Source organism: Echeneis naucrates, chromosome 16 (genome assembly GCF_900963305.1).
Source record: "Echeneis naucrates chromosome 16, fEcheNa1.1, whole genome shotgun sequence".
Lineage (NCBI taxonomy): Eukaryota > Metazoa > Chordata > Actinopteri > Carangiformes > Echeneidae > Echeneis > Echeneis naucrates.
The window spans coordinates 12,552,528-12,578,214 of NC_042526.1; the positions used below are offsets into that span (position 1 = coordinate 12,552,528).

Below are 25,687 nucleotides of genomic sequence, written 5' to 3' on the forward strand. Positions count from 1 at the left end.
GTCCACATTTTATACAGTACAGACTTATGTCAGTAGCCAGGAAAGAGCTTTTACACTTAAACAGGCTTCATATGTGCAATAGTATGTCACTTATCATGTGCACACTTCCAAAGCTGTATGAACCTGCTGGCAGAGTTGAGGAGAGGTGAGGATTTGTCATGAAACATTTGTTTGACTAAGCAGGAAGTAAACCGAAAAAGATACGATAAAAAAATGTTGCAGAAGGGTGTGCCCTACCACACCACAAAAACAACCAGCAGGGTTGCATTCTCAAGCAAGGAACTTAAGATAAGCTTGGTGTTCAGGTAGAAATAACCTTTGAGAGTTGGCATAAGACCCAGTAGGATATGTTCATATGTTTATTTTACTACCTAGCATTTAAATTATTCTCTGTGGATCCGCTGTGTTGTTCAGCAAACAACCTTTGAGTCACATTGTCAGAGTGTGGAGATTCATGATAAGACTGTCAAATTTCAAAATCCCTCCCCTCTGTTAAACAACATAACACAACGTCTGGTATTCACAGTCTGAACTGTTTCTCTGTGCAAAGGTCAGGCCGTCCTCTAAGACTGTGTCAACTGTTTTCTGCTAAAGCTTTTAGTCCTCCTTTCTTGCGAACGAATCATACTTCACAGGGTGGAGATTTCCTCAATGAACAACACGTTTCCACGGAAAAATAAACATTCAGTTATTGGACAGGTATTTTGGACTAAGACTGTGGTTTTGATTGCATGTTAGTGTGCAGTATTTTCCTCATCTTGTAGCTCATCTGTATTGTAAAAAAAAAAATACTTGAAAACAATATCCAACTTGCAGTTTTGATTTGGGTGATTCTAACTGATCTTATAGGTCATCTCAAACCAACTTGGGCTGCATTTCAACCTTTTAGCTGTAGGAAGCTGCAGGCTTCGTGGTTATTTCGTGCTGCCATCTGGTGGGCTTTGATCAAATCAAATGGCTCCCAATTAGAGTACATAGGCACAGTGGAGAGTCAGCACCTTTAAGGGAACAGAAATGAGATCTGACATCATAACCAGACAAAAATGAAGAGGCGTTCTTCTCCTGCCTTTGTTTTCAGATAAAGGGTGCCCCTAAAGGGTTTGCACACTGCACTAAATGATAAATGAGTCATATCGCTCTGGAGTTGTTAGAACTTTTGAAAAAGATCGCCATCCCTGCTTATCATCGGGGGGGATTGTTTGTAGTCCAAAGTGTAGGTAAAATAGGAATGAATGGTGATAAATCCTAAATGTTTCTGTCTGTATGTTTAGATAAAGACAGTGATTGGTTTTGTGTTTGCTTTATACCAATGGCTTTGCTGAAGGATTATCACTCACTGATCAACTGACTGCTTATCACTGTCTTTTCTGCTCAAGATTTTCTCTGGAATTTGTAGACATGGCCCAGGAGCCTGCTGCACTTGGAAAATAGTGTCTGCTCTGGCCCACTGGTAAACAATGAATGAACAGAGAAATGCTTTAATCCTTTAATATGCTGTCGTAATTGGTAAACTAAGAATTGACCCCAAATATACAACAAAATGGAAAAGAGATAAGATGTGACACCCTACTCTTCTGTCTGCCTAGTAGCAGTAATGGCAAAGCAAAATCTTCTGTTTGGTTTAAGTTTGTATGTGGACTACAGTTTACATTCCTTTGCCATTACTCACCTCTATTTATAACAAAATTCCTCCATTGGGATTAATAAAGTCATTCTGATACAGATTATTTCAGCCTAGAATATGGACACACGTGTATCATCGTTTGATCTTTATGTTTTGCTGCAATCATAAATGTGATTGGACTATAAAGTCTGAGGATACCAATAATGATACTTTGATATTTAAGTTGTTAAAATAAAAGGCCAGCTCGAAATGGGGCATTAATGGTGACAACACCAAAGTCATACCTTTCTAGTAATGTAGGAGACATGTCGACACAAGGCAACATCTGTATAACTTTACACAAAACATTGAACACTTGCAGTAGTTGTATGTGCCTGCTGTAGGCCGCATGGTTTTTACCATTCACTTTTCTGTACTTTTGAGCATCTGTTACGCGAAGTTTAACCTTTCCTTATCTCTTACAAACACACGTCACCCCCACCAAAAAAAGTTATATAAAAAAAAAAAACAAACCTGCCCTTCAGTTCAATCTACCAGTATCCTCCCCATTTTTAAAGGCAGAGGGGGTGTGTGGGAGTTAGGAAGTACGAGGCTGCCCTGAAGGCAGCACGAGCAGCTCCTCCTGAGGCGGATAATCCTCGTTTCCCCGTTTCTGCACCACATCTCACACAACCAGGAGGGAAATTCAACAGCGCACCTCAAGGAAACCCGCTTTTTAGGAGAATGCCAGTTGCAGCGTTCAGGTTCGCCTCTAGGTAATGCGTGGTCGGGTGGAGGGATGGATGCTTTCCTTCCACATCTTTTTCATTGTGTGACACTGATAAGCCGGCCGTCTGTAATGTAACAGCTGCTGTCGCCTTTCATCCAGTTTGGAGACGCAACGTCTTGAACGCCCAGCTTTTACGTTTTCATTCATTTGTTTTCTTTTTCAGCAACACGATGAGGTACAATCTGGCTTTAACTTTTATTATCGCCGCTCTTTGGCGGGTCGGCGGCGAACCGCAAACTATTTCCTCACCTGCGATGCAGTTAAATTCAACATCATCGTCATTATCCGCCATCGGCGAAGATGAACCGGACAGGAATGTGACAGACGCTGCCGTGGGGTCCCGGATTTCATCCATAATGACGTACCTTCCCACTCTGAAAAACATAGTTATCTTCATCTGCGTCCTAACAGCTGCTCTCATCACAGGCCTGGTCATCAAGGTGATCAGGTAGGCTGGATGTTTATGTCCCTGAGGCCTGTAGTAAACAGTGGTGCACTTAGATCCTGTTGTTCATGCTGAATGAATGGATTGGGAGCTTATGGCTGTGATAGTGTCCATGATGTTCATACAGGGAACTCCAGTCTAACCTATTTGAGTGCCTTATGAGGGAGCATTTAGTCCATCAAGCGTGAGCAGCCACATGAGGAAGTTCCCACAGCTCAGTGTATTGCCCTCAGGTGTCTCATACAAAGGACTTGAGAAAATGAACAAATATTTACCCTAAGGAGGCTGAAACCACAGAGCCTGTGCTTTTCTTTGGTTGATAAGAGTCAATCACCACATCTCATGTTGATTTATGTCATGTCAATCGTAGGCTCTGTTTAATCTGAGGAAGCATTGGGTTTTTAACGTCAGTCAGAACTACCTGCCAGTTTGAGCATTAATATGAATTGATCCAATTAAGTCCACTCCAGCTGGCAAAACTAAACTAGGCTTGCAGCTAAAGTTGGAGGCTCAGTCAGCCTAAATGAATGGCTCTTCAGTTCTTGTGTTCCTCTGATGTTTAGCACTGTTTTCCTTCCCGCAGATCTGGGAGACGAATCAGAAAAACACGAAAATATGATATTATAACGACGCCTGCGGAGCGGGTTGAGATGGCTCCGCTCAATGAGGAGAATGATGACGAAGATGACTCAACGCTCTTTGATGTCAAATACAGGTTAGTTCTGTTTAAGTCCCCAAAGCAAAACGCGTCCCTGCAACAGATTTTCATTTCATTCCACATGACCAAAGAAAAAGTTTGCTTTTACTGCTCTTCTTCTGCTCATATTGGCCAAACAAGGGGAGAGGATTCCCCATACAGTCAGTGGACAAACTGTAACAGTGGGGGGTCTGACCACTGTGCGGTTAAATCATTGTAAGCTACTCCGTCATGTGCACTGCACAGTAGCTCTTTATTTCTTCAGGAATGCATCTGTATTTGTCCTTAGAGAAGTATTGTTTCTTTGCAGGGGTTTTACGCAGTCCTGCAAATTAGATCAGCACAGATTGGGAGAATAAACTGGACCGTTTATACATTTAGTGCTCTACTCATACAGTTTTGCCTTTCTTTCAATGGCTTTACTCATTTGATACCGAAGATCCGAAGATATAGTCATAAAACATTTTACACTTGATTTGCCTATGTAAAGTACTTTGTAACGGCGTCTCGACTTAGAAACTTTGTTAGGAGGCGCCACAGTCGAGGCAAATGTAATTTTCCTTGAGCAGTTGATTTGCTGAAATTCAATACAAAGCTTGACTGAGGGAATGGAAATAATTGCATTAAAATTAAATGTATATTTAAACTTGGGGCTTTTCTTAAGAGATACTTTACAAAGAAGCAAAGCTTCAGTTGAGAATTCATTGTTGACGTTAGGTTTCACCCTTCCGTTCTTTCAGTTGTCCTCTAACACACAATCACTTCCCCAACGGAGCATATGACGTCCTGTTTACTTGACATTCTTGACTTCCAAGTCAGACAGGATTCAAACATGTTTCCTTGTCACTATGTGAACAGTGCAGAGTAACTTTGAATTTTTACTTTTTTTGGCAGGTGAATCCCAGTTTGGACATCAATATTTGATAAATCCTATTCTGCCCTGGACAGCTCAAGTGATTTATTCTATGATTCCAAACAGCGATTTAACATGCTGCTTGTGCATGGCTTCAGTCTGCATTTCTAGGACTCTGTGTCACTGTTTGAGGCTTTATAGAAGCTTCCATTACATCGCGGAAATAAAATGCTCACTTCTTTCCAACATTACAAGTAAGAATAATTCATCTTGTGCCCTCAAAAGTCATTCAGCTATCAGGTTCTATAACAATTCATTACCAAGAAATGTGATTTATTTTCTATCTATCTTGTCTGACACTTCCTACCATGTACATTCCATTTTCACACTTGAGCTACTGAGGACCTGTTTTGAGGCCAATGTCCACCCTTATAATAATGGTGATTTGATATGTGATCTTTAAATACCTGGTGGCCTCTGAGCACCATCAGTTGATGCACAAAATGTTAACATGCAAAAAATACTGAGCAAAGTATACTTTATTCAGTTATAAAATTTTTGCACACTATGAAGAATCTAGTTATATACATAGTAATTGCTATTTTTAACAAAACTTTAATACCAAACATGTCACTCTACTAACCACTTTATTGTGCATATATACTGTGGAAGGCTTTCTGTCTTTATGTATGAAGTAAGCATATATTTTTTTACTGTTGTTTTTGAGACATTCCTGTTTTGCTGCTATTTCGGCTGAAGTTTTACGTTTTCACATTTAATTAGAAGCTCAAATATAACCAGGAAGCTATATATTTGTAAAGTATTTATGGAATATATCCATATGCTGTGAATGTCAATGCTGTAATCTGTTGTAATCAGGTGTGTTCAGTCACGTGACAGTTTCATGTGAACAAGTTATCTGGTAATCGCAGTTTTAAAGACTGCAGTGAAGTACGTTCACTAGCTAACATGCACAAAGTACACTCAGTGTCTTACATAGAGACAGAATGATATGACATCACCTTATCTCGTCAAGTAACCCAGTTTAAAAAGTTTATTCCTTGTTTGAGAGAACAAGCCAATGTTATTTAAAATCTCTGTCAACAATTTTTATTACTGGCTGACTGACAATTGTAGTGGTTTTTTTTGTTTGTTTCTTTATTATATTATGGGATGATTTTTATGCCTTTTATTTTAGTTAGTATTTAGCAGAAAGGCTGAAGGAAACAGGGAGAGAGAGGGTGGAATGGCGTGCAGCAAACGTCCTTGGCCAGAATCGAACCAGGGAAGCTGCGTTTATGTGGCGCACTAATGTTTAGCTTGAAAATTGTCACCTTTTGTCCCGGTGCCATGCAGACTAAAGTGAAGATGATGCCTATTTCTTCAACTATAATATTTAGATTGATATTTTTTTTTCCCGTAGATCAGCGTTTTTCATTATGTTGTGTCAGATATAGACGTTTAGAACCAGACAATTCTGGCTAAAACAGAATTTAGTTCACAGACTGGCTGTATCACATTACTGTGTAAAAAGCTAAAACAAAGTAAGCAAAGGCAACCTTCATAGGCTTTGCAGACGCTGGCTGTTTGCTTAAAATGGAGGCTTTCCAAATTCTGAGAAATAATTCAAATATTTTTCCTGATAAGTATGAAGTCACTCATGTGTGGTGGATATTTTTCTCATACTTGGTATGTTTGACCCAAATGCCAAATCTATAATGATCGACCAGAAGTGAGATTCCAAATAAATGAAAAACCAAGGACAAACAGAGGAGTTCACAAATCTTCCTACTCTAAATGTGATTTAGAGGGAACACATAATAATGCAGAGAGTACCTAGATTTGATTTCTGCAGACAATTTCAGTGTGGCTGTTGTGGGTGATATTCTGTTTGAAACTAGACAGTAATTTGATCGTGCACCGTGTACTGCAGGTGCACCTGTTCTCTAATGATCCCTGGTTATATAATAGTAATAATAAAAAAAAAAAAAAAAAAAGAAATCACATTAGCCAATCTTATACAACCTCTTGCTCTCTTCCCAGGAGAGAGAACACTGTATTTATCTTTTGTTAAGAACAATGAATTTTACGACTGGATATAGGTAATGTTTAGTATACAAGCGGTATGCATATGAGTTTGTGAAAGTTTCTGGAATCATTCTTTAAGTCTTTTGTGAATCAAACTTTAAACCATATTTTTGATAAGTTATATTCAGTGCAGACTTAGCAGGCTGTTTGGTATTCCTTTTGTTTCTTCCTCAGAGTAATGTTTATCTTTAGTCTTTCACTGTCTGTGCAGGAAACTTTACATCTGTTTTTGTGCCTCTGCTAAATATGTTTCTGTTATGTACTGTTATCCAGCTTTGCAACCATGTTTATTTTATCTTCAGTTGTTTGTGAAATTGTGGAAAAAATCCTCCTCATTAAAATGCTAATTCTGGACTTTTATTAGAACAGAATCATCTGATACACAAAGTTCCTGTTGTAAAATGAATCAAAGTTTGTGTGGTAGCTATTTGAACACTACAGCTAATTTCTCTGATCCCACATTTAAATATTAAAAGTGTTTATTAGAAAAAAGGTTCCTGCTTGGTTTCTGTCAAAGACCCACAACTGTTTCCATTTCTTTGAAACATACTGAAATAAAACTGCTTCATTTGAAGTGTTACATCGTTTTAAGGAAGAGACTGAAGTGTAATTTTTTTTTTCCCTTCTGATCCTTGGTGTTAAGTACATTCACTTTGTCAAAACTACACAATTTAAGTGTCCTTGAGACATTCAGAATATCTTAAACACTACATTTGGTGTTTGTCATTGGAACAAACCAGACATGCAAAAGATAACATTTGTTGGCTTACTAACAAATGGCGAACATTGAACAAACGTTAACATACATGAATACATCAGAAATAGTGAGACAAAACAACTGTACAACACAATCCCCACTGTTTCATGGCAGACACTGTAGATGGTGACAGGTTAAAGGAAAAGCCTGTTTTAATTATCCTAGTGAGGTCTTAGACCCATGAGCCTCTGAGGCCACTTCAGCTTCAGAGACTTCTGATATGAATTCTTCAAATCTGTGAAATTGGATTAGATGAAACGAATTCTTCCTAAACATTTTCTTTCATGACAGTGGTGAGAACTGCTGCCAAAGAGGTTACCATAAAACCAACATCCAGCGTTCAGGTGGGTTGAGATCTGGTGACTGCACATCATTCTGATCAATCTATTCAGTGACCCACTCATACTCTGTATAAAATCTCTTCAATAATTTACACAGTTTTCCCTTTAATCTGTCACCTATCCGTACACAACAGTACAAAGTTTTCTGAACTGAGGCCGATCCCTGACTGTGGGTTCATTGATTAAGTATTGGTCACAAAATGTTTCTATTTTAGCCAACTTCAGATGAGTTTTCACAAATAAACCTTTCATTACATCAAACTGCTGACATCTCTAAAACCACTTTCATGTCTCTGCTGAATGTAATGAGGTTAACATGCAAGTCATCCTGGCAAAACAACACTTTCATAGACAAATCACGTGGCTGGGAGCACATGAAAGGATACTTTGTTTAACTGAGGAGCTTTTAGAATGTTCCAAATAGTCCCGATAATTTTTGTTAAGTTAATTCACATTTTCTTGCTGAAAAATGCCCAAAAGCTTTTGGAAAAGATCCAGTGTGAAGACAGCTCGTAGAAAAAGCACAACAGCTGAACTTCTACTGGCGTGGAGCACAGAGGTACAAAAATATAGACCAGACTAGCATTAAACCTTCTTTCTTCCCTGACCACAACTACATTAAAAAGTCTGCACACCCTGTAATAAAAATTTACTTATTGGCCCATTCTGTTTAGTGTTTTTCCCCCACTATCTAATTATTTCTTAAAGACAACGTTTTGTTTTTCCATGTCTCCCATCCTGTCAAACACACTGGGATAAAGTTGAAAGCAGGTGAATGTTCCAATCTCGGAAAGGTCGAATTTATTTTTCTATAGGCACAAATACTGGCATCAAATCCACATATACCTGCATGAAGCTATATTTGAATACGAAACCCAAACACAACATACATAAAAATTCATACATTATTTTAACTGAATAAAGGCATACAACACGAGCTCTTCCTCGTCTCAGTGCCATTGCCCTGAAATCACTTTGACTTGGGAAACTAGGAGTTTGTGTAAAGCACATTATGGGAATAATTACTTACAGTATTTGTAAGAATCACCAATACATTCATTAAAGAACAAAAAAAAAAAATTCCAAAGCTCCTCATATCACCACCGTACAACTATAGCCTGACTTCTCTATTAACAGTTCCAGTGCAGAAACAGGGCTGGTGTTCTTGGAGAAAAGTTTACAAAGTGGGATTACTGAGTACTGTGGGTAAACATTCCTATGTGCACAGCCGGTGCACTCCTCCTTTATCCTCTCAGAAGTTCAATACAATTCACTGCGCTCCCATTTCATTATTTGGCTCACAAGGCAACCAAAGCATTATCACGTCAGTTTTCGTGGAATTTTTGCATAAAAATGACCTGTTTCAAAGGTAGGCTACTCTATAAGAAGCTACAAAAGTACACATGTAAAATGTTTCCTAACTATTACAAGTCAAATATCACATCAACTCTTCTTAAAAAGAGCCTAATCAAAAGGGTCTATCATATCACAAATATATTTCATTTTTCTGTTGTTTTTTTCCCCCCATGATCATCATTCTCCATCAGTATTTAGTGCTTCCGTCTTGTAGCCCAACCACTGACCAACAGGGTCCTTGAATTCAACAGCTCTTCATGCTGTCGCAATTCTGAGGAAATTAAAAACATGCAATCTATGAAGCCCTATCATATCATAAAGAAAATATAAATTTATAGCCAAAATGTGTTTAGAATCCTTAATTTATGACTTGCAGCTATTATAGGAACTTATTTTAACTTGGCTGGCTGTTTACAGAAGATAAAGGGGCCAACAGATGGATAGGACAGCTTGGTTACACCAGCAAAAGGGAGCTAGACAAAAATTGTCTCACTGTTTAAAGGCTGCCATGGAAATCTCATTTAAAGGTAAAACCCACCAGTGTAACAAGTCGCTAAAAGAGCTGAAAATAGAATACAAGTCCCTACCAGTTGCTGAAAATAAATTAATTCAAGTTTCATCAAAGTACAGTAGCAAGAAAACCGTCTGTACAAAGTCTTCTGAGTGACGACACTGGTTTCCATGGCAACCTTCCATCCAGCTATTTGCTCCGTAGCTCCCTCTGTGGTCTCCTCTCAGCATCGCAGGCCCCTGTGTGGAGCCGCAGCGCTCCCTGTCTATGCAGTGTGGTCAGGGTCCTGAACTCCAGAGGCATGGTGTGAGGACTCGAGCTGGATGTGTATTCGTATTTCAGAGTATCGTAGTAGTGGTATTTCACTGGTTTGCCCTGCGGATCAAGCGGGAATGGCCAGAAACCGTAGAGATGGATCTCCTCACAGAAGCGAGTGGCCATTGTGTACATGAGGAGGCCAGTGGTTGGGCGCTTGATATGGACGTTATTGGTCAGCCAGTATCTGTGGAATAGGATGGAGAGCATCTCATTAGCTCATCGAAAAATATAGAAAGTGAAAGGATACGTTCAAGGCCTCTAGAGGAGCACACTGAAGTCAGTATTCGGTTAGAAAGCGACACTTATCTCTCTGTGTCAGAGCTTTCTCCCTCTGGGTTTTGATATGAAGCCAGATAAATAGCACACTGGAGCTGAACTCTTAAAAAGTCACAGGACAAAATTCAGAGCATGTTTCTTTGTTGCAGATCTACTCTAACTGTTTTGCTCTGCACTGCAAAAAACTTGAATGAGCCATTTAGTCTGGCAGCCCTATGTCCTAAGCTGAAAACAGCAGATCAATTAATGAAAACTAGCAAACAATATCTGGCTTCTGTTTCTTAAATGCACGGAATTACTAGTGAGCTTTTTCTGACTTTTATAGCTGGATTAACGATTAAACCCACAGGTTCAAACATAGAATATTAATTCCTCATAGCTCTGTTCTGAACACCTTTAAACAATGGTATTTCACATATATCCAATTTAAAAGATACTGGCTCCAGAATATTGAATCTAGTCCAGCTTCCCTCATACCAGTGCACCCATAATGAAAAACTAATTATTGCTGATTTTAATTTATATTTCTCTGCTTTCAAGACAAAGTCACCAAAGAAATATTGAAAACTGCAGTGAAGGAAGAAATGGCGCTTTAGCTTAAAGTAAAATGTAGGAGGGCTACATATTTAGGTGGATGTTTTTTTGTTTGCTGAGCACATATGTTACACAGCACAGACTGAAGCTCTCAACACAATTGCTCTTGTACTTCTGATGAATTTTGAGCTCCTATGACAGTAGATGCCTTACGCTTCCCTCGGGAGCACCTTCGGGAACACGCGGTCAAACATTCACCGCCTCAACGTCATTTTCCTTTCCAGTCACTGGCCAATTTTTTCCAGGCTCCAGGCTATTGCTGCCCCCGCTAGCTCTCTTAATGTGCTCTGTGATTAGTGCAAAAGGTTGTATTTAGGTGTAGAAATAGTACCATTTAAAGCAGTTCATATGTCATGAAGGGCAAACATTGGGCAGGCTGACCACAGCAGAAGATCAGCACCCCAACTACCAGACAAGATGGTCTAGTTATCAGTGAAATGATCCGATGTTGCATTTGGTTGGAACGAATATAAGCAGACCTTTTAACCTGTTCTGTGCATGATTGGGATTTAAAGTTCAGTCTTTGAGAGAAAAAGACAAGGTCAGAGAAGGCATATAATCACACGCCGCAGTATAGAGGACAAAGGTACGATTTGGAAAAGAAAAGAGAAAATCAAGCTAAGTATTTGTTGAAACCAAGATATCATAAACTGTTAATTAAAAATTTGATGGCCCAGTTCTCCCTCTTTGCAGTACAGGGTATCATTTCCGGCATATAAAATGGGATAATTTGGTCACTGACCGGCGGAGGGTTGTTTGGTTTTTAATGAGGCAGGAAAGATCAGCAGCGGAGTCTGGTTGCGATGAGAGGGAGCCAAAGACAGCAAAGAAAAAATTAATAAAATATAGACATGGATTTTATAAAAGCCTGACGGCAGTGGAGACTGGATTTGTCAGATATGCACAAAGGAGTGCTCAAGATCCCTGACCAACTCTACACAAATAATAAGGATTAACAAAATGTATGCACTAAATAAGTCCCATTATAGCACAGCTTTAATTGGATTGGTTGTTATCTGTGCCATTCCTGAGCCCTTGAATGGGAGACTGTCAGAAATCTCAATAAGAATTTGGAGCTGACAAATGAGTGAACAAACTGACATGTTTTCAGAAAGAATGATTCAAGGTCAACCTTCATGTTAACCTTAAATCATTGTCGACATCAGTGTGAAAAGTCAAGGTCAAGTCATCCAATGAAGACATTAGCCTCAATTAAAGGCATCGTTTAAAAAAAAAAAAAGAATGTATATATAAATTACAGCAGCTCATTTACAAAAATGTAATTGCCAGTGGAAGCACCATTGTTTTTAGTCCTGCTGCTCCTTAGAGATTAAATTTTAAAAGGAAAGTGGATTTTGACTGAAATATCTAAACACTACTGCATAAAATGCATTCAAACTGGTGCTGTAGTTGATATGTATTCATGCTCAGAAAAAAAATCTAATTGTTCCAAATCAGCATCAGCTGCACTTAGTTTCCTCTGAGTGATCATGATGAATACCCACGCCTGCACGGTGGCCTTGTCACATTTAACACTGAAGTGAATAGACTGTTGGTCCTGTTAAATTTCTCCTTGTGTGTGCATTTAACAAGCAAGAGGTGTTAGAAGATAGAATCTTAAACTTTGGGACAGGGTGCAACAATTTTCCTGCTCTCTTCCTTCTCATCCAAGATGGATGAGTGTTATTGATCTTCTCTTCTAATCCTCTGTAAGAAATCAGTGTATTTTTCAAACTGTTGCAGTAGTCCTATATAAGCTACAACTGATCCTTGTCTAAAAATACTTTGTTGGTTTTACAATCAAACACACAATTTCACACTTAATTGGGACAGATTTAGTCAGACAACTCAGGCGAGGAGACGAGAGTAGGTTTCTCACATCGACCGCCCCTGGTGATCAGTTTTAATGCTCCTTTTAAAAATAGCCAGCTGAGCTGCAGATTAGACTTTGGCAGCCCTTTGATTATGCAGCTCACGGGTATTCTTATGGGACACAGTTCAGTGACAGCCAGAGCATCTTACCCTCTGACAGCGTGAAGCAGGCGCAGCGAGGGGAAGGCAGTGCGTACGTCTACAGTGTGCAGCAGGATGAGACGAAGGGCCCACTCAACACGCTCCTCTCCCCCCTTGGCCATGAAGGCCGGGATCCACAGCACGCTGCCGCTGAGGCTTTGAAGCCGCCGCAAAAATCGATCCCTCCACTCTTCGCTGACCAGGTCCATGAAGGCTCGCTGCACCACTGACGGGTTCATGGTCACCAAGTTGGTACGCTGCCCCACATCCAGAAAGTAATCCTCCACCGGTGCCAGGTTACACCTGAGGATCAGCAAGCATGAGGTCACTCAGTATCAGCTCCAGCAAATGTGACATTATTTCCTACTTTATGGTACAGCTGCTCTCTGTGGAGCTGAACCTCTTTCACCAAATGCATACAAGCAAGTCAGCCGATTGCTGAAATCAGACCGATGTGTCGTTCCTTAAGGAAGTGTGAGACCATGGACAGCAGCCAACACAGAGCTAAGCCAACTAAGTGTGTGTTCATTGGAGGAGGCAGGTCCACTATTAACTTAACACTCCTACTGTGGTTCCATCACAAGTGTCGCTTTCAATTTACATTCAGTGCCTGATAAAAGATAAGTCATCTCATTGAGGACGAGCACCCATATTTTCAGCTGACATTTTTCTTTTTAACACTGAGGAACACGCTGAAATATCTGTGCAGTGGACTGTTGTTAATGGGCTTATTAAAAAAATTAAGATGAAAATCCGTGCGTGCTCATCATCTGAAATGGGATTTCAATGGATTTTTGCTCATGGCAGGCACTGAACCGTCCTAAAGAATTTCAAGAGACTTGCTACAAAGACAGCAAGTCGGGCCTGTTCCTTCCCCTGGAAAACTGGGACACGATGGGTAATCACTTACCCTGAATAAAACAGTGGAGAAATGGGAATGCAGACGCTTCCATATGGGACATGGGGGGGCTAAAAATGATCTTCACTGCTATTTTAATGTTCACCGTACCAATAATGCCAATCCCACTCAAACTAATACATTTAAGTGGTACCAATGAGCTGACTACAGCATGTCAACGAGCAGCAACGCTGTTTTAACACATCACTGTGGCCAAACGCCCAAGTAGGACACTTTTATTCTAGTTTTTCTTGTGATTTATTAACCATTGTTACAACACCAAGGTTAGTTTAAAGCATTTGTTCTGCACAAACGTCAGGCGTGAAATAGAGCAGAAATAAAAGTGAAATTCAGCAGAACAGAAATAATTTATTGACGTTCACCTCAGCCTTGATGTAAATGCCAGAAACACAAAGCTTGTAATTATCCTCATGGTGGAGTCTCTCTGTTCTATAAAGCATGGCGGGAAAATACACCAGGGGGGCTTTCTGTTAAGTGTTTTTGAATTTTCACCCTTGCTGTGAAAAACGCTCATCCATCATCAACACGCTACTTTCTGATTTTTTAATACCACTTTCATTTAACAATCCAGTCTCTAGACAGTCTCTGCTAGTAAATATTTAAATTGCCATCGCCATGCACATCCATACAAGATGGATCAAATTTTTTGGCAGCGATTCTGATGATGCCAATTTTGAATCTTAATATGAAACTTAGTATTGAGTGTATTGATATGTTGAGGACTGACTGGCCCACCCCTGCAGGACAGAGACATTGAGTTCTGTTGGAAGAATGGAAGAATGGAAGGTGTCAGTGAAGCACAGCTGCTAATGTACCTGCACGAGGAAATGATTGCTTCACATAACTGAAGGTGCATCATTGCAAACTTAGTGCAATTTCCTTTTTTAATTTATAATAAACTGTACTCAATTATCCATGTGCTAAAATCACCTTTTGCATAACTAGCACTGCAAATGCTGTCAACGCACTTTGAAAGGAAACCGAGCACAGGGCAGAGAACTATATTTAGCTGAGACATTATCGCCACATCCGATATGTGAATGCCAGAGTAAATTCCTCAGCTTCCTAAAATGCCACATTCGCTGTCATCCGTCTTCAGCCGACCATTACCAGCATTATTGCCATGCTGCTACAGTCTAGGAATCATGACCTCTCATCAGGACAGCATGGCAGCGTTTAGAAGGGACAAGATACAGAGACAACAGAATCAATTTATTTAAGACATGTTGAAGCCAATCCAGCTAATCGATCGGCCCGGTAAGGTGTTGCCACAGACAGCTTCCTGTTTAATGTATTTGACAACAGCGCAGAGTGTGAGAGTATGTTTCTCAAAGTATACACCTCAGCATACAGCACTTGCTTTGGCTGTCTACTCCTTGGTGTACACTGAATCCCAGGCAGAATACTTATTCCCCATTTCTTTGTTCCATAATAATATAACCCTGGACAGATTTCATCTGATAATGAATGAATGATACGTATGAATGACAAATAACTCAGTGGCTCTTTTATTTACACTTCACAGCTGACAGAGGGCTTCACAGAATTCTCAAGTAATTGAAAGAAAGACCCTTGAGAGTTGTGGCGTTTCTCTGAAAAATATGGTGTGCTGCCACTGGATACAAAGGCTTTTCAATGTCAATTTCGTGTATAATCATGCATTTAATTGCTCTCAGTTTGGCAGGTTAATTCCAACCTAAACTCATTTAAAGGCTTTGACATCTTTTTCTAAAGTTCAATTATTAAAATTTCCAATTGTGTGAGCAGCAAATTCAAACCTAAGAGCAAGTGAAGGTTATTGTCATTCGGATGTGAATTATGCTCTTGGCAAAAGTGAGATTAACCAACAACTAAAATCTATTTACTAATCCATTCAACATCTGTGTTTATTATCATTCATTTTGTGTGGAACACTTTCAATCGTGAATTCACTCATGCTGTTTCTGTGGGTAGAGAATTACCTGATAACAAAGTCGTGAGAGTCGATCTCAGGTCCACAGCTGCTGTTCAGGAGGATCCCAGAGTTCCCCACGATGGCACAGTGCCTGTAATGTTGGTTCTTCATGGGGGAAACAGTTGGCAGAAGACGGTAAAGATTTTCTGAGATGTTTGTGGTGCTGTGGCGATCAAAAACATAGTGGATGATATCTCCTGGCTTCAGCGTGCCTTTGAGAATCGAGATGTCTCTCTCTGGGTCAAGGAATCTCAGAATATTTTTCCTTTAAACAGAGAAAGCATGAATTGGTTACGAAGGACTCAGCTACATGTATCAAAAAGCTTTGAAAAGATTATTGTGGAGAATTATGATCCTGCCTGATGAAGTTGGACAGGGTCTTGTTGAAGGTCCAGCTGTTTGATGAGAGCTTTTCGGTGTTATTGTAGCTTGTATGATGATGGTTTACATCAACGCTCAGTCTTGTCAAAGAGGTCGGATCGGCGTGTGCCGCTGTCTTCCTGCAGTGTGGGAAGAGAGTCAAGTTATTGGCACACAGTTCTGACCTTTCATGTTCTCATCAGTCAGAGACAAATGGCTTGTTACTGGTGTGAATTTCCACCCGTTTTTCCCTGATTAAAGAATTTTCAGTTGTACCGAAGTTTTAAGGGTTGTCATGTCATATTTTCGGCAGAGCGGTAATTTTGGAAATGTTCAACTTCCATTTTCATGTCAGTAAAGCTTAGAAGGTATTTATTGTGGTAAATTTTTCAGTTTAATTAGCAGTTTGCACTGTATAATGATATTTTGCACATAAAGATCAGTTATACCACCTATAATGTACTGCAAATGATCTCCACCTCAATCAACTACAAGTTAAATGTGATTTATGGTTATTTACTGCAACAGTAATAATATTAAACACCCGCATATGCCCTTAACTGCATCTTCACTACTTTTATAACTTTAAACATTTTACCTGCAATTCTTCAGCGCTTTTAATGAAGTACACAGTGCATCCGGAAAGTATTCATACCACTTCCTTATATATATATATATATACACTTATGTAGATGCAGCATTTGAGTGTCTTATTTTTAATAAATTTGTAACATGTTCTAAAAGTTTTTTCACTTTGTCATTATGGGGTATTTTGTGTAGAATTTTTGAGGGGGGGGGGGGATTTAATCCATTTTGGAATAAGGCTGTAACATAACAAAATGTGGGAAAAGTGAAGTGGTATGAAGACTTTCCGGATGCACTGTATTTATGTATGAATGAATTTTAAATCAAGGTGGTACCGCCTCTGTTTCTGTAAAGTATCTAATTACTCCACCAGTGTATGGAGCAGAATGACTTTCCTGGAAGTGGCCTTTAGAATAATTAGGTAATAATGGGATCTTAATTTAAATATAGCATCAAAAAAAGAACAGTTCGGTGCAGCTTTGTTCTTGTGGAAGATGCTCTCCTCATCACATTGATACCTCCACACTGATCGGTATTTATAGCAGCTGCCTTTGTTCTGTAAAAAGTAATGAGATACTCACTGTGAATGACTCACTGTCTTATCGAGGCTGCATTGGAATCGAATGACCAGTACCAACTGAACATTTTTAGGAGAGACCAGTTAGCTCCTCAGTTACTCTGTGTGTGTGAAGATAATTGGATTTCAGACCTGTGCGGTTTAAGCACAATCTTCTGTAAGTTCATCTCCTTTGAATGCCCAGTGTTACTAGAAAAAATTGAGTTACGAATCATTTTCTGTGGCCTGAATTCTTTCATAATGGACCAATGCTTCACAATCTCCCTGTAGTCAACAGTAATGCATCCACTGTATGTAGCATGTGTGCTGTTCATCCTTCTTTTAACGTGGAATGAGGGTGAAAGACACACATTAAGGTATTTTTAGAGCAATGCACCGTGGGCCCATTTCCTGATGTAATGAGGAGAAATGTGGCTTAATGGAACCCCATTATACTGATGGTATGTTTTCTTTGCAGGCCAGTGAGAAACCTTTCAATAGTGGTGTTGAAAATATGAGCCACATTTACAGTAAACATAATGTAGATGCATTTAGATGTTTGGTTTTTTTTTTTTACTTTGCAATCTTGACCTTGGCCATATCTGACAACATTAGTGACAGGTAGGCAGCAGCCGAGACTGAACCCGAGTTCAGTCTGCTCTGACAGACAAGTGGGCTGTTCTCAGTCATTCTCCAAGCTGGTGGCCTTTAAATATGTTCCTACATTAAGCTGTATTTATGCAGAAGTGCAATCGGTTCTGGTTCTTCTCCCCGAGCACATCGCTAACCACATGACCTCATTACAACGTGAGCCACAGCCGGGTAATTACATTCAAAACAAAATGCTCTTGCTGAAAGGGACGTAAAAATCCAAAGGACCCAGAAAGGAAGTGGAGTTGGGGGGGGGGGGGGGGGCTTTTTGTCCTATTTGGAAGCACAGCATCTTTACAGCGGTGATGACAATAATGAGAGAATGCAGGGGGATGCTTTGGTTTCACATGTGACACAAGTATGTTGATGCTAAACTAAGAAAATATTTTCTTGCAGGTGAAATGCAAAGTGTGGGGCGTGTGTGAGGCATTTTTCTTTTTTGCTGCACTGCCCAAAATTTCAAAGTCTGAAAAATGAAAAAGTAAAAGGAGGAAAGCTTCTTTTGTTCCCAATCTGTTCTCCCCTCCTCTCCATCTCCTCTTGTCTGCCTTTCTTTCTTTCTTTCTCTCTCACACACACACACACACACACACACACACCCTCTTATAGTGTAAATGTATCCTACCCCGCATGCAGGCTGCTGCAAGACAAATAGCCTAATCCTTGGAGACCCAGGCAGGCAGGCTGCTGTCGGAACAGCTGCCACTGCTGCAGCCAAGTGTTACAAATGAAGAAACGAGCGACACACGGCCCGCATTACAACTCCAAACTTCCATTTCATTCAAAAAAATAAAAAAAGAAAACCTCCCGTATTTTACTCATTTATTCCCTTTTCCTTCACTTCATACCTCACTATTAAACATCTCTGGAGAAAGCCTGGGGGGAAATCACCTGCTGAGGGTTTGGGAAAAACAAAAGAAAACAACAAAAACAAAAGGAAACAAACGTGCAGTCACACATCGTGCATGGGCGAACTGCGGCTTACTTACGCAGCTTCCTCCTCCACTTCTGCAATATCGTCAATGATGAGGACCAGAACCAGCAGCGAGAGGAAGCCGAACAGCAGCGTGCGGAGGAGGAGCGGCATGGCTGGGGGCAGGCTGCAGCCGGGCTCCCTGCTCACAGCCGCCTTCCTCTGCTTCCCATTTCCAGATCCAATTTTTCTTTTTCCCCAACCCCCCCTCCTCTTTCTGTTCTGTTTGTTCTGCCGCGGTCCTCCCCTCTCCCGCTGCCACCACCGGCTCCCTCGGATGGTGATCGCCGTGTGCTGGCTCCCCTGCCGGGCCGGAGCTGCCGCCGTCTCCCCGGTGCTCCCCCCGCCCCGCCCCGCCCCCCTCCGTCTGCTCCCCAGACAAACTTTGAACGCTCCTGCCGCGCGGAGTCTTAAAGGCGCAGGACCGGATCTGCGTCCGAACCGGAGAGGAGAGATCTGCTCTGGCAACGGAGGTCAGATCCGAGTGACCCCAGAGAGGGGGGGGGGGTCTTTATGTAGGCTGGCCACCAGCAGTGGAATCACTTCATTTATTTTACAGCTTCAGTTCCTTTTTGTTTCAGTGCAGAGGAAGATTTCACATCACCTGAACCTTCCTTCCATCCTCTTTAATCAACCTAAAGTTCATTTCACCCCAAAAGGCAAAGATTAGCAAATAGTGCCAAAATAAATAAATAAAAACAGCCAGCTTTATTGGAGTTGTGACATATATGTAAGATTTTTGTATTTTTTTGGTAGAATTTTTAAATCACGCCTTTAACTTGCCACAGTAACAAATTTTACACTGTGAGGGATGCTTTTGGTGAAATTAATGGTGTGAATCTGGCTGCAGAAAAACCACAAATAGATTTTTAGCACCTCTGTTTGTGCTGTACTGAAGCCAATTTAGACCAATGCAATAAGACTTAAGATAATCAGAAGATATTTAAAAGAAAAGAAAAAGAAAACTTTCTTGAGACATTCTGTCCTGCCACTTAGTGATAAAACCTGGGAAGGATCTCATTTTTTTATGAGACACTTGAAATTATCAGTTGTGATGTGATGTGATTGTAGCCACATTTTGGCGGTTATTGTTTGAGTAATTAATTCACAGATAACGAAAAGTAAAACACGAGTTTTTATAGTCTGCAGTTTGCAGTGTGTCTTAGTCTAACTATAATGTATATTGTGCATTTGCTCACCATCTATTAGGTCACTGTGACTGAAACAGACAGACAGCAGTTTTTTCTGTGTGCAGAACACACGGTTAGTTGGTATCTAATTGCAAGTCAAGTACTAATCGGTTGGAGCAATTCTGAGTGCAGCGTCTGTCTGGTTTTAAATTTTATGCATACACTACCTACACAAATGTATTTAATAGACACAAATAATGGGCTAACTCACACGAACAAAAGTGTAGCTTGAACCTTGAGAGTGCACATAATGAGGATATTCATAATCGTATTTGCCCTGGTAATAATATTCTGATGTCACCTAAAGCTGATTTGTGATTAAACCTGCATGTTCAGCACGAATGTGATTTGACAGTTTGTATGTTTTCTTAAATTTCGCGTGTCCCATATTTGCATTTAGTGACTTTTATTGTTGAAAAATCTGCTCCCGGTCCGGTCTAAGCGTCATCAGGCTGCCATCCATCATCCAGCTAATCCTTACTCACTGAAACATATGGAGATTGTCCTTGGACACAAGTCCAAGTTCTCCACTGAGGATTTATTGCTTCATTTCTTCTGCTCAAGTTGTTGTGTAACAATTCCTCTTACGAAGGTGTCCAAAGGAAAATTGATGCTTCTTGATTAAAATAGAAAACTTGCCTGCAGCAGCTTCTATTTCTAGCTTGGTTGCTTTATGTATGTGTGTGTGTGTGTGTGTGTGTGTGGGTTTTGACTTTCAACAAGGACACTTTCCTTTCAACTCGTTGTATTTTGTTGTCCTTTGATGTGACGAGCATCAGCAGTAAGTTGGGTATCTCGGTATTGTCAGCTGAGGCAGATGGTGCTGATAATGTAGCTGTTGTCAAGTACAAGCATTTTTTGTGGGGCTTTGTTGAATGTTATTGTGCTATTATTAGAGTTTGCAACCACCTGACAACCAAAATTACATGCACAAAAACACACTATTCATGTTCTCCATTTTCAAAACATGTTAATTTTACACTAAAAAAAAGATAATAATCATAATATGATTTTACGAGAAGCTGTTTTGGCAGCTGCAACATAATCCAATTGTTAAAATGATTAAATAAGTTATAATTTATTATTTGTTGTTTACATAGTGTCATTTATTTCAGCCCAACCAGTTATATGATTTCATGGAAATGCGAAGTTCAATCTGGTACAGCAAATATATTTAATAGTTGTGCTGATGTTTGAATTTGCCTGAATACATGTTTGTGCTGCCTTTGTGGATGTTACAGTATGCGCTTTCTAGGAAGAGGTGGAGGAGGAGTGAGTTAGCAGGGCAGCAGGGAGCGTGGAGCAGACGGGAGAGTACACTGCAGCGCAGGATCACCTGATCCGACATCATGCAGGCAGATTTCTCTTGCGTCCGTTTCCTGGTGCAGGCAGTCTACGATGCCTTGCAAAGCCCAGTGAACCTCCACATCTGGGAAAAGAACGAGAGGCCCTCCTGCCCGCTTTGCTCTGGAAGAGGTTCATTAGAACATTCTCCAACTACCTCACCGACAGACCGCAGTATGTCAGGCTGACGGACACCACGTCTGACACTGTGGTCAGCAGTACAGGAGCACCGCAGGGGACAGTGCTGGCCCCCCTTCTCTTCACCCTATACACCTCAGACTTCTGCTACAGCTCGGAGCTGTGTCACATCCAGAAGTTTGCAGATGACACAGTTATCATGGGGTGTATTAGGGATGATAGAGAAGAAGAGTACAGGAGTCTGGTGAATGACTTTGTTGTCTGGAGCCAAAGGAACCACCTGCACCTCAACACCTCAAAGACTAAAGAGCTAGTCATGGACTTTGGGAAGTCCAGACCGTGTCCACGTCCAGTGCTGGTCAGGGGTGATGAGGTGGAGGTTGTAGGTAACTACAAATACCTTGGGGTTTGGCTGGATAACAAGCTGGACTGGTCATGTAACTCAGAACACCTGTACAAGAGGGGCCAGTGTAGACTGTACTTCCTGAGGAGACTGCGATCTTTTAACATCTGCAGGAAACTGCTGCAGATGTTTTACCAGTCTGTGGTTGCCAGTGCCCTCTTCTATGCTGTGGTGTGTTGGGGTGGCAGTACATCCACAAAGCACTCAAACAGGTTGGACAAGCTGATCAGGCGAGCTAGCTCTGTGGTTGGCACAAAGCTGGACTCTCTGGTGACAGTTGCAGAGAGGAGATCCAGAAACAAACTGCTGGCTATTATGGACAACGCCAGTCACCCTCTGCAGCCTGTCATCAGTGCACAGAAAAGCCTGTTGAGTGACAGACTGCTTCTCCCCAGGTGCAGAACCAACAGATTCAAAGACTCCTTTGTCCCCCGAGCAATAAAACTGTATAACTCTGCACTAGGTGGGAGGGGGAGGAGTAGCAGGAAGAAAGAGGGATTGGAGAAGATGGGACACTAAAAAAACTGAATATTTATGGTTGTACATTTGTTGTTTATATATTTCAAACTGTGTGCTTTCTTTTACTGTTCTTGTCGGTGCTGTACCTGCTGGAACAACAATTTCCCTGACGGAGACCTCCCAAGGGATTAATAAAGTCTATCTTATCTTATCTTATCTTATCTTATCTCCTCAGCAGCTGCCCAAAGGCTCTGGCAGATGGCCGCTATTGCTGGTGACATGACCAGGTGCTCAAGGCATTTGCTGAGAGTTTATTATCAAACATCACCACGCACCAAACAAAGCAGTCGTCTTTATCAATGCTGGAGAGAAACCCCAGGCTCAGGCAAAAACGACGGTAGGCCTCCTCCACACAGCCTTTGATCGGCAGCTGCGGGCTGATATCCCCACAGCACATAGCAATAACTTCCCTCTGTCCAGACATGATCATCACTTCAGAGGCTTCAAAACACCCGATCATGCTGGAACTGACACTGCCTGGGGAAGAACGCATCGAGGAAGCCAACGAGATCAAACGCACCAGATACCAGGAAGTAGCGGAGGAGTGCAGGCCATATAGAAGTCGGCTGCAGAGGATTTGCAGGGCATTCTTTCTGCGAGGTCTTTAAATCAGCTGGGCGTCACACGAGCAGCCAAGAAGAGGGCCATTGGGCACCCGGCGAGACACTAAGTGGCTTTGTGTCGAAGCCTGGCCGGGTCGCCTGGGTGAGGGTGTATGTTGTGAGACCCGCAACACCTTATGACCCCAGGTCACAATGCTGATGATGCGCCCCAGTGCATCCTGGAGATGTTTGTTGAATTCTTACCAAAAAAAGAAACAGCTTTTTTTTTTTTTTTTTCTTTCGGTTCAGTTGTTTTGAACTTCAGGTTTGAAGAAGTTTCTCTGCTCAGTCTTCAAACTCACAGCAATTGTGTGCAGTGTAAAAGCAACACGTCTACAGGCAATAGACCACCCAAACAAACTACCCTTTGACACTGTGCCGCAGCTGCACACTCATGTCAGCCATTAATTGGTCGTGTGCAGGTGTGACAGTTTCTCCGCTGAAGCCTGGAGCGTAACCTTTAGAAACATTTCAGGAAAGTAATTGCTGGCTGCAAAGAAATGTCATGGATTATTTTTTGCTGTTTGTTTACATTTAAATTATCACTCATGGTTAAACTTTCACTTAAAAGAAACATGTTCAGATTTGTCCTTCCTGAGAGCAATTCTTCCTTCGCAGAAGACACAGGCATAGATGTACGTGGTCTTCTGGGAAATGTGGAATCCAGCATTGTTGAGCTTGACGCATACTTCTCATCAGAAGTCAGGATATCCCAGCTTTTACTGTCCACTGCCATGCAGAGGCAGGTACGTTACACTTTAAAATGAAAATGTGTATGTATTTGGGTGCGTATTGGCTGCTTTGTAGACTTCATTTTGTAGCCATTAACAGTTTTTTGTCCTCCCACCTTCTGCAGTCTTTACTGGTAGAGAATAGAATGAAAATAACATTATATGTGAATGTGAAAGAGTGATCAAAGTTCTCCACATTAAAGTCCGATAATAAAACCTTATGTAGCTGTCTGAAAAAAAGGATCCCTGTTACACATTATTTGTTGTGTATTTACCCTCTTGATTTAGTTGAGAATGTTTTCAGTGAATGATAAATGGTAAATCTGGCCTCCCATTGATCAGCGTCTCAAATTCTTAATAGCTCCTTTATATTTATTGATGTCTGTTGATGGTTGTCTGGACTAATGTCTTAAAATATAAAAGCTGAACCTGAAGCACTAAAACTACTGTTCAAATCAACTCAAATCAATATGAATTCATCACACTCACATGGTCCATTAACTCCTCAGTTCAATACTTATATCTTACTGAATGAACACAATGTATGAATGGCCTTGAATAGAGACTGCTGGTTAAAATAGTCAAGGTTCTCTCTTTCTTGTGCCTCAAAGCTAAAATGAGATTTTCCGAGGTAGAGGACTATTTAATATAATAACTGTAGGACATGCGGTTGTTCATCATAAAATGTTATGTTGGTTTTTATTCTTTTAGGTGTCAATCATTTCCAAAATGTTTAAATGTTCACCAGATAACATGAGATTGAATTTGCTACAAAAGATGTAAAAACATTTCATCAAATGAAATGGGAGAGGAGAGACTATTATTGTAAAATGTACTATTTGTACAATTAGCCATGTGTGTCATAATTAGATCAGCATGTCACAGCTTTTAGGTTTTTTGTTGCATTGTAACAGACACACAACTGTGTTTCCTTCTTATTATAGCTTGGTGTGGACCAATATGGAAAGAGTATGGAAGAGTGAATAACACTGTTGTGTTACATGTCAAATTACATTGTATATTTAATGCAGTTTGTGTTTTTGTTCTGCTTTGTGTAAGTTGCGTATTGGAAGAACACAAAACTAAACATACTAAAAAAATATTGGACAAGACTAGAAAAGAAACGGCATAAACATGGAAATTTCAGTTTATTTTCTGAAAAATAATTTATTTCCAGAGTAAAATAAATGATATGTTGCCATACAAAAAGTGTAAGAAAAGGGACCATGTCAAAACTGTAACTGCAGAGAGATCAGTAGAGTAGCAGGTTGTATGCACAGAGTCACGTCAAAGAGTTTTTCAAATGCTTGTCCAGGAATAAATTCAGTGTTGTTCACTTTGTTTGGCCTTGACCTCGTCCTCCTGTTGCATTTCTGAAAGCTTTCTATCCCAGGCCAAGCTTGAAGACACAGATTGTGTATATGTGTCCCCCACCTCCCCCCCCCATAAAATGCAACATTGTACTTTCATTTCTATGAATTGTCCCAAATCTTTTGTGACCTCAAACACACACATATCAGACAATTAGATTATGTGTAATTTATACTTTTCTTTCAACACGCTCTACTAAAACATTCTGGGCCTAACAAAATAAATATATTACTCCTAATCTTTTTTAACTGTCAAAACACATAAAAATATTACTCTTGATTTTCATCTTTGCTCTTTCACTAAGTGCAAAAGTCAAAAGAAAATATTAACATTCTGAATTGAGTAATCCCTTATTAAGACATATTAGGCTGAATAAACTCTGCAGATGTAAAAAAAAAAAAAAAAACAAACAGAAATAAACCAAACTGCTATAAAGAAAAGACAAACCTGCAGTCTGAAACAGGACTAGTAATAATCATGGACGTATCTGATATGAATTGCACATTTGCGCCTCTGAGACAAGACTTCAGAGTCTAGTCTAAGCACGATAAAATGTCTATGATCCAGCAGGAGAACAAGAAACTGAACAGTGCATGATGACATGAGAACACTATCTTTTTAATGTTATTAAACTCGTTTTTCTTACAGATCAAACATCTAATAGGCCACTAGAATCACCCAGTCCGAGTGTTTCTGCTCTCTTTTTGCAAGAAGCCATCCTGCATCAAAACAAAACGTATTAAGCGATG

General features: G+C 40.4%; 2 protein-coding genes across 3 annotated transcripts; one reads left to right on the forward strand and one right to left on the reverse strand.

Annotated features, from left to right (window-relative positions):
* Nucleotides 1-2,179: 2,179 nt before the first annotated feature.
* Nucleotides 2,180-6,433, forward strand: fam174b (family with sequence similarity 174 member B). 2 transcript variants are annotated; one of them, XM_029523567.1, is made up of 4 exons: nucleotides 2,180-2,379; nucleotides 2,557-2,841; nucleotides 3,422-3,553; nucleotides 4,430-6,433. In XM_029523567.1, the coding sequence occupies exons 1-4, from the start codon at nucleotides 2,348-2,350 to the stop codon at nucleotides 4,431-4,433; spliced, it is 453 nt and encodes a 150-aa protein (XP_029379427.1). In that variant the 5' UTR covers nucleotides 2,180-2,347; the 3' UTR covers nucleotides 4,434-6,433. The 2 variants fall into 2 exon arrangements, with proteins under 2 accessions (XP_029379427.1, XP_029379428.1); XM_029523568.1 differs by having other exon boundaries at nucleotides 2,180-2,367.
* A 191-nt stretch (nucleotides 6,434-6,624) lies between these two features.
* Nucleotides 6,625-18,846, reverse strand: st8sia2 (ST8 alpha-N-acetyl-neuraminide alpha-2,8-sialyltransferase 2). Its single transcript, XM_029523565.1, has 5 exons — nucleotides 18,657-18,846; nucleotides 15,875-16,015; nucleotides 15,523-15,780; nucleotides 12,652-12,945; nucleotides 6,625-9,943 (listed from the first exon to the last, which is right to left on the reverse strand). The coding sequence occupies exons 1-5, from the start codon at nucleotides 18,752-18,754 to the stop codon at nucleotides 9,631-9,633; spliced, it is 1,104 nt and encodes a 367-aa protein (XP_029379425.1). The 5' UTR covers nucleotides 18,755-18,846; the 3' UTR covers nucleotides 6,625-9,630.
* Nucleotides 18,847-25,687: the final 6,841 nt, after the last annotated feature.